At 49.5% G+C, this 9,440-nt stretch overlaps 1 protein-coding gene across 1 annotated transcript in view; it reads left to right on the top strand.

Moving 5' to 3' along the window:
* The first annotated feature begins 728 nt into the window (after nucleotides 1-728).
* Nucleotides 729-9,440, top strand: part of EGFLAM (EGF like, fibronectin type III and laminin G domains) — a 150,370-nt gene continuing 141,658 nt past the window's right edge. The window contains exon 1 of the mRNA XM_036280199.1: nucleotides 729-1,034. Coding sequence (XP_036136092.1) covers nucleotides 938-1,034 — 97 coding nt within the window. The 5' untranslated portion in view covers nucleotides 729-937. The remainder of the gene's footprint in view (nucleotides 1,035-9,440) is intronic.

The raw sequence follows: 9,440 nt of genomic DNA, 5'->3' as shown, positions 1-9,440 counted from the left end.
TCCGGGACCCCAGGCTTACGCTGGAGTTTCATCTCCGCCCCTGGAGGGTCTCAAATTGCCGTCCTCCGCCGCGAGGGCACCCAGCTTCCCCGCTCCGGGCGTTAATCGCCAGCCGGCGCTTCTGTCTGCGAGGTCGGGCGTCAGCTCTCCATCTGCTCGCGTTAAATCCCATTTATCTTCTTAGCACCTAGACCTGGTCGGCCCCGCCCCCTCCTCCTCTTTCCCCCTCCCACTTGCCAATCACAGACCCTCTTCTCCCTCCTCCCATCCCCCCGAGCGCGCGGGACCGACCACAGCGACCTTTGGAGGTGCTGGGGAAAGTCCCCCGGCTGGGTGGAACCCCTGGAGCCAAGCTGCAGGGGCGAGGACAACCTGGGGGGGCCGGGGGAGGCGCCGCAATGTTTCAGGGTGAGGACCACGGCCGAGGGTCCTGGACTCGCAATCACTGAACTCCTGCCCCCGACTTTAGTGGTTGAAGTTGCCCCTCCTAGTCCCCCAATCTAGGTCACCAGCCCGGAAGGGCTGAGCTGGGGGTCCTTAGAGGGAGTGACGGGCGGGCCGTCTGCCCCAGAGGTGGGCGAACAGCACATTGTCTCAGGGCCTGCCCCCTCCCTTCCACCGGATTGTAATTGCATCCTCGGGCGGGTCGAGCCTCCCTCCCTCCCTTCTCCGCCAGCGGGTCCCTCCCCGTCAGCCTCGTCGCCTCCCGCCCCCTGGAAAGCCCGGCCGCTGGCAGCCGGCTGCACTCCCGCACGCCCAGGTCCCTGCTGCCGCCCTGCCTCCCTGGACTCCGCAGCTGCTGCTGGTCCCGCGCCCTCAGCCCCCACTCCTGACCCGGGCCAGGGGTCCGCGGGGTCAGCGTCCTACACGCCCCCAGGAGACGCCCTTTTCCTGCGCGCCCCGGACTTGGTGAAACTTTGCGGGCGCCCGCGGGGAAATGGATTTAATCCAAGGCATCTTGTTCTGGTTCTTGCTCCTGGCTTCCAGTCTCCGACCCGGCTCCCCTTCGCTTGGAGAAGCTCTCCGAAGACCAGGTAACGCGCTCACGCGCCGGGGGCACCGTGCCCGGGGCGCCCAGGTCCGAGTCCCGGTCCCTGGCGCGGGCACAAAGCGGTCTACGCACCGCCTCTCCCCCTTACCAGCGCCTGTTTAGCTGGGTTCACCTCTGCTCGGGACTGAGAAAGACGGAGCCTCCCCCTCCACCCCCAGCCCAGGCGGTTCCAGGGAGGTTTGTTTGTTGAGTGATCTGTTCTGCAGGCACCGGAGAGGTGGAGGCTCTGCATTTGATCCCAGAGAGCTACGAGCTGGGTAGCGATCATGCTGTCTCAATTACAGAGGATTGCAACTGTGCAGAGTCAGACAGCCCCTCCTGTGTCTCCAAACATCTTACTGAATTCATACTGTCCAGAGCCCAGCCATTTCCTGTTAAGTGTCTGAAGATTTGTCTGGAGTTCCCTCTACCCACCTCTGGACCTGCCCACGCCAGGGTGGGGAGGTGGCCTCTGGTGCTGGGATTCTCTTCCACTCTGAGGACGTTTACTCAGAAAGAAGGACCCAGAGGGTTAATTTTATCTTGTTTGAACTCTTGCCTTTGCTCAGAGATTTAAACAAAATTGTATGGGTTATAGGCTATTAGAAGGAATTGAGAACTTGAAACACAGTAACTTGCATTTTCTCCAGTTATACCGGTAAAAAGTCTTCCTGTATTTTGTTTACTTTGATTTGGCCTGTGTTGTGAGATTATTCCAAGTACAACATTCTAAGCAGTAAAGTTCTAACCATTGTTTCCCCTGAATAATGATTTTTCTTTTTCTTTGCTGACACTATATTTAGAATTCTGAAAAATCTGTTTTTTCTTAGTTTACTTTGTAAGCAAGGTTGTCTTATGGGATTAATTATATCTTATGAACAATGGGAAACAATATAACTTTATTTGAATGCAGTCTGCAAAACGTTGCAGAAACTGCAGTTTGTCTTCACAAATAGTGTTTTTATAAGAAAGAGACAAACCAGGGGAAATTTATCAGAGGGCAAAGGAAATAATCTTGGCAGATTCCCACATGGCTACTTAAGTATGTTTGCTGTCCAAGGATCTCCATTTGGCAATATGACTTCTTGCCTTTCAGCTCTGGGACACGCCCTCACCCTTCAGACCATATCTAGTATCACCTGTGCCTTGCCACCTGCCTGGAAATTGAGAACATTATCATAATCTGCAACATACTTAAATTATGAGCTAGTCTGTTTTCCTTTTTCCACTGTTCAATTCACTTTGAAGATAATTGCAGCAGTCCAAGGTAACATTTTGTTAGTTTCTTTTCTTACATGCACACACATCTGCATACACACACCTACCAGGATCTCCATGAAGGACTTCCTTCTAACTTTCCTCCCCAAGGGAACATTGTGATCAATTGCGTTCGACGGGTTTCTTTACTGACATAAAACCATCTAGTCACAATTTTGAACAATGTGTAGTTCTTAATCATGAACAGTGTGTATACAATATATGGTTAAGGATAGATTTCAATCATTGAAGCAGATTTCATTTTACAAAGCATTTTACAGAACCCCGCGGTATAAAACCTCTCCTATGATTTGCCATATTTCCTTTCTTATTTTTTGTAGTTCCTCTCCTAGAAGTATTTTCTACCTGGTTCATCCAGAGCCTCATTCTGCTGTTCATGCCATGAGTGTGCCATGTTGGCCTCTTTGGTTTTATTTGAAGCATAGATGGGGTTTTGATCATGGAAACTCCACCCATTGAACATGTTAGTATATTAAATACATCAGATTGGAGGTAGAAGGGGTGTTTCGACTCTGTTCCGCCTACACAAACTTTTCATTACTTTATAATTTTATCCAGACACTGGCTTTCAGCTCAGAAAGCCACTCAGATGAAAATGACAGCCACTTTATAAACTTCAGGGGAACAATTTCCTCCGGGGCTCATTGACATCCCTTAAAAAGACTAGTTTTTGATCCGGAAAATTGGTCCAGATTAAAAACTGAATGTGCCCTGCTTGGCTCTGATGTGAACACAACCAGCTAATTTATAATCTTCCCCAGACACCAGCAAAGGCTGTAGTATCCAAATGGGAGATTCTGTGTACCTTGTTTTCTCAATAGAACTTGGTCTGTGCGCGGTACTTTGAAGGTAGTGTGACCACCGCGTAGGTGTGCTGGAGTCGCTCTGGGTTATCCGGTGACCCTGTCTGTCTCCTCACTCAGCAAAATCTACTTTTGATAAGTCCAGCTTTGTTGGAGAAGTCTTGGATTCAGAATCAACCTGAAAAGTCCCCATCCTACCCACTTCTGTTGACAACAAACAAACAAACCAAAAACAAAAACAAGGAGCAGCTTCAATTATGAGTCTAATTTGGGTCGATCATAGGCTCCTTTCCTCCACCCCAAGATAGCACATCTGCTGTCACTGAGCATTAAGAAAGACACCTCTGCATTTTCTAAGACCCACAAGAAATGATAGTTTTCAAATTAAGTCAAATTAAATAATATTAACTAACACTAATTAAGTGCTTGCTACACTGTTCTACAAACTTGACATGCACAGACTTATTTGATCAACTCAACAGGTCTGTGAGGTGGGTACTGTTACACCCCTGTTTCACTGAAGATGAAATTGTGGCTTAGAGAGATTAAGTATCTCACCCAAGGTCACACAATGAGTAGGTGGCAGAATGGGAGCTCAGACTCTGACACTCTGCACCAGAAACAGAGTTCTCAGCAGCTCAAGGGCCCATGGCAGCCTGACTTGGAGGGTGTCTGCCTCCTGGCTGAACAGGGGTACCCCTTGAGACAGAGCCAGGAGGAGGGGTTACCCCTGCTGCTGTGTATGGGGAGCCTGTTAAACACTGCTAAGCATTTGTACATGGGATTGTGCCCAGGCCTCCAAAGCTAACAGAATGCGAATGATACCACTAGGGAGTTCTGGAAGCTTCTGTTTACTGAGCTATCCACTAGAATCAGGGGTGTAACCTTGCAGGGTAATGAAGCACTTGCTTCCTCTTGTTGAACTCCGAGGGGCTGAGGCCTGGGAGGGGCCCCAGGGTGCCCCGGAGTTCCTGGAGGCAGAAAGGCTTGTGAAGAATGTCAGGACCCTGTCATTGCCCAGGTCTTCGGGCCGTGGAGACCCCGTTTGTCGGATAGCCTTCATTCCTTTCCAGCTTATGAATTGGAATCATAGACCTGGAAGGAAGTGCAAAGCCCTCATTTTGCAGCTGGGCTGAGGATGGTAAAGGGACTGCCCAAGGTAACAGCCGAAGCGGAACTTGAACTCGTACCAGAGCCTCTTGAGTGGTCTCTGGCACTTCTCCCTTACCCTGAGTCTCACGGAGAGTGCAGGTGAGTACAGGTGAGCCTTCCCATGTGGGCCAGAACGCAGGGAAGGGAAACCCAGACACGTGCTGGACCTGCACGCACCAGGCACACCCAGGGAGCGCTTGGTGGTGATGAGCTCTCTGGGCCCGAGGCCAGCGCGAGGGTCCTGCCCTCTTCCACCTTTCTGGGTTACCCGAGGTCCCAGGGTCAGTGGGTCAGGTCAGGGTTCAGAACTCAAGGTTTTCCCTGGAGGACCTGGGGCTCCACCGTCACCCTTAGGGAGAGCAGTATCTTGTGAATACCAGGTTAATCAGGATGGGATGAGGGAAGCACAACAGGATGACCCCTTCACACTTCCCTACATTAAACTGGACAAAAATGATGATCTGGGAAATGCAGGAAGAAAAAGCAAAGCCTGGAAAAGCAGAGTTAGCCCCTGGATGATGTACCTTGTAGGTTAATGAAGGGGGTATACATGTGCCTCTAGGTGGTTTCTGCTGCTGCTCCTGTGAGGCTGGATGGGTCATGGGTCATGGGTCAGGGATCATCCTGTTGTCCTTCCCTCAGATACTGGTTGTCTCCTCCCTTCGAGCCCTCCTCCAGGTCCCCTCCCCAAAGCATGTAATCTGGGGAGGTTCCTTTCTTCTGAATGTCCCTACGTCCCCTTTCTAACCAGCCACACTCTACCTCAACAGTGATCTAGACTATCTTGCTATCTTGCTTCTTAGGGGAAACTGGAGCCCACAGAAGCCGCCAGGGAGACACACACACACAGGCGCGCGCACACACACACACACACACACACACACACACAGGCATGCCTTGTTTCATTGCACTGTGCAGATAATTGTGTTTTTTTTTACCAATTAAAGGCAAGATCCTCCACCAGCAAAAAGATTTCGACTAACTGAAATCAGATGATGCTTAGCAACTTTTAGCAACTTTTAAAAATTAAGGTATGTACATCATTTTTTGATCTAATGCCAGTGCACACCTAGTAGACTACAGTATGGTGTAAACATACCTTTACATGCACTGGGAAGCCAAAACATTCCTATGATTTGCTTTTTTGCGATATTCATTTTACTGTGGTGATCTGGAACCGAGCCCACAAATCTCCAAGGTGCACCTGTACGTACATCCCCAGCACCTGGTTACTAGGCCAATTCAGACCGTCCTCGTACCCTTCATCCCAGCAGCCCTCCTGCCCTTCATCATATCTAATCCCTACAAAGAAGCCCCATCCCCCTGCCTCTTTGGTTCCCCATGAGGTAAAGGGACATAGGGGTCAAGGTCAGGGGTATATGTAGTAAAACATAAGGCAGTACTTGTTTCTCAGAATTCTTTCTCACGGAGGAGTGACTTGGCCAGGAAAGAACTGAGTGGTGTTTTTTGTCTTCATTTCTTACCCTGAGCCAGGGCCCTTATAACCTTAGAATTCTTTGGGGACCAGTTGTCCATCTGTTCGTGGGTTACTGGAGCTCAGATGTGGTCCTGTGACTCAGACTAGATTTCTGGAAGCGTCTGAGGCTGGGCTGGGACCTTGGCTTCCACAGGGCTGCCCTGTGGGTATTCTGTATTCTCCTGCCTCACCCACTGGCCAGGCAGGGCTGGAGTTTCTCCCAAGCAACCAAATGAATGACGTAATGTCTTGATTGTAACAGGTCTTTTGAGCTGGCAAGACCCCTGCCACTGGTTTCAGTCGCAGCCTGTCCCACTGCGGGCACTGGGAGCGCACCTGCTGTCTCAGGGACTGAACAGGGAAGCGGGGAGGAGATACTACAGAGCCCGAATGGCAGTTTATAGGGGACCCCCCAGACCCATCTTTGATTCCATTGATTGGGAGCCTCCGTTTTGAAGAAGGACAGAGTGTGGCTTCAGCCTCATGAAACGCGCTGGAAAACATTGCCACCTTGAAGAACCCCTGATCTCTGGGATAAGCAAGCCAGGTGGGCTGGGAGGGAGGGGAGACTCGACTCGGGTGACAGTCAAATCAAAGTAATGCCAGCAGAGGGCGCACTTTCCAAAGCTGGTTCAGAACAGGCCTCTGACCTCAAAGGACTCGGGCCTCTGACCCAAGGAAATAATTTCCACGTGGATAAGATTTCCTGGAGCGCATCCCAGGCACCTCCCTTTTTAACACAAACCTCGGGTGGTGACTTGGTGCACATGGGTCACAGGCCACACTTTGAGACTGGACAAAGTAGAGTTTGGGCCCCTCCCAGTGCCTCTCCTTCCCTGGGGACCACTACCGCAGGTGCTCTGTGCACACTGGCGGTCTGCACTTTGCGTCCACCAGGAGGCATGGCCGCAACAACAGGGGCCGGCGCTGTAATCGGACAGCCCTGTGCCGGGCTCCCTGCGCGTGCTCCGAAGGCGGGATTTGGACTGTGGGCTTCTGAAGGACATCTCTTCCCAGCAGACCTCCTCTTACCACCTGGCTTCCCCAACCCTCCAGTGGGAGCAGGTGCAGAAGAGAGAACGTCTGGGCAGCACTAACAAGAGCCTGCTGACCGTGGGACCACCCTCTGCACCCACTTTCCTGACCCCCTCCACCCCCAGCAGCCGGCTTCTCCTGGCTGAGCGGGAGGCTTGGGTGAGAGCAGACTCTGAGATTCGACAAATTTGGGTTCAAGTTCCGACACTATTTTTTATTGGTTACTTGGTGGCATAGGACAAACTGTGTTGGCTCTGAAAGCCTGTTTCCTCATCTGTAAAACTAGGATAATGAAAGAACCACCATCGAAGGTCGCTAGAAGGAGTACGAGAGGCAACGCTTGTACCAAGGCACTGGGAAGGGTAAGCAGCCTGAAGCTTGAAGCAGTGCTTCTAAAAGGGGTTGTTCCGTGTGCAGGGGAAGAACCTGGATGAACAGGTGTCACTGAAAGACTGCTCCAGGCGTGGTGATAAACACAGGCAGTTAGGGCGTCGGGTGCCTTTATCCTTTTCCATACATGTTAATGTATGATTGCTTACGTGTGATTTCATTTGCACTGAGTTGTAAACTTTTTCAGATAAATTAATTGATGAATTACAAAGACTGTTTGGTCAACCACATGCCCTGATTTTTGGTTTGGAAATGTGGCTGCCAATTTTGTGGTCTTGCTTGAATGGATTTTTTTGAGAACCAGTAACCCCAAGGGGTGATGGATGGTTTTTGCCTAGTAATCGTCTTGGGGAAGTTCTGCAGAGTGTGAGGGGTGAAGGGGGCGGGGCTTGAAAATTATCCAGACTCATGTGTGACTGGAGTTTGTGAAAACCTCAACGAAGCTAGAGAGCTAAGAAATGGTCCAGGTTTGCTCGTTGATCAGTCAATAGCAGTAATTCATGAGCCCCTACCTGTGATGTAGAAAGCTAAAGACCAGACTCAGTGGCTCTTCCTTTTTCTATGAATAATTCTTGCATTTTTTTCAGCCTAAAAAAAAATCCCCTACTTACCCCAGATAACTCCACCAGCTTACTTTCAGAATCAAAGGAAATAAAGCAGACTAGGGCTTTGAAAGTTAAAGTGCCACACAAAGATAGGGTACCTTTATCTATCAATAATCACAGTAATTATTATTACCGTAGCCAATCAGGACAACCTAGGACACGCTTTCTGAAGCTTTGATCTCGGTTCCATCCTCGTCTTTCTCCACTCCCCTCAAGACACTTGAAGATTCTTTCTTCATCTGACTCTGCAAATCCTGAGCCGTTTAAATCTTAACACTGTGTTTGCTGACAGGGCACCCAAAATCTCGAATCAGATTTAATGCAATGTTAATGCTATTTTTTTTTTTTTTTTTTTTTGGTGCAATAAGTTATATTAGCCAGTTAACGGTTTACATTGTGCAGAAGGCGTTGTATCAGCAGGTTCTTTTCTGTAACATCTGGGCAGTTGGAAACATAATACTTAAAGACAACCTGAGTTTAAAGCCTTCCTTGGACAGATGGCTAATTTTATTGATCTAATCTTACACTTAGGAATAGGTCCCGTGATCCTTTGCTTGTGATTGTTAGAGTGAGCAGAGAAATAAGTAAAATGGATGATGGCTGAGAATTAGACGCCTGTTCTATTGTTTGTCATTTATTTTGTAAATACTTCAATATAAACAGTCACTGTGTGAATTACCGTAATCTTTACCCAAAGGGTGCTTAATTAATACTTGAAGTAATCCAGGATATAAAATACACTCCAGCATAAGAGTTTACATCTATTTTAATCTCTCAGTGGGTGACCGCGCCACACCCGTGGTTAAATTTTTCCCACTTCGCCCACGTGCTAGCCAGGACTCCACCCTCCAGGGCTGGTTGGTTACTGTTTCAAGAACTTTGCCATGAGGTCTACTCTCACAGGCGGCTGGGACAATACTTGAAGGGAGGCTATAAAAAATCCAGGCAGGGGGTTTGTTAATGAGCACGAATCATGTTAGAAATAACGTCTTCATTAATGAAAGATGTGGTTATCTGGAAAGGTTATCCGTGGCCCTTGATGTTTGCAAAACATCACAATGCAACCTGGCCAGCAGGCAGGCTGCTTCAGCTGGGCTGGAGCTCCCTGCAGGCCTGTATATCCCTCGCTTAACAAACAGGCTCCTTTGCCTGGTCCTCCTAGCTGGTTCTCTGGTCCTGCCATTAGAATATGGACATATCTGTCCCAGCAAGGTTCTTGTCATAAACGGCTCCAAACCTCAGTGGTTTGACACAACACGTATTCTTCATTTCCTCCAAGTCCCCAATGAATGTTCCTGGTTGGGCATCTCTCTTGGGCTGCTCTCCTCCAAACGGTGACTCGAAGGCCTGAGTCATTCTGTCTTGAATACCTTCCTATCGTCATGTCACCGCCTGTAAAATGGGCCACCAAGGCGCTGCGGAAGGTAAGAGAACGGAGGCTTGTGTGAGACCTTTTGTGTGCCAGATCGGACGTGGTCCCGTGTCAGGCTGGCACGTGTATGTACTTCACCATGTACACAGGATGAGAACGGCCACATGGGGTGGGTTGTCTCTGATGCAGTGCTTTGGAGTTCCAAACGGACAAACAGGACGTTAAGAGAGTGGAGTGTTTTTGTGACTTAGGCGCGAATACTTGTCTATGTGGCCGAGTTCGGCCTGGAATTTGCTTT

Source organism: Molossus molossus, unplaced genomic scaffold, assembly GCF_014108415.1.
Source record: "Molossus molossus isolate mMolMol1 unplaced genomic scaffold, mMolMol1.p scaffold_m16_p_3, whole genome shotgun sequence".
Lineage (NCBI taxonomy): Eukaryota > Metazoa > Chordata > Mammalia > Chiroptera > Molossidae > Molossus > Molossus molossus.
The sequence above is the reverse complement of the archived record's forward strand: the minus strand, read 5'-3'. Positions and strand labels throughout refer to the sequence as shown.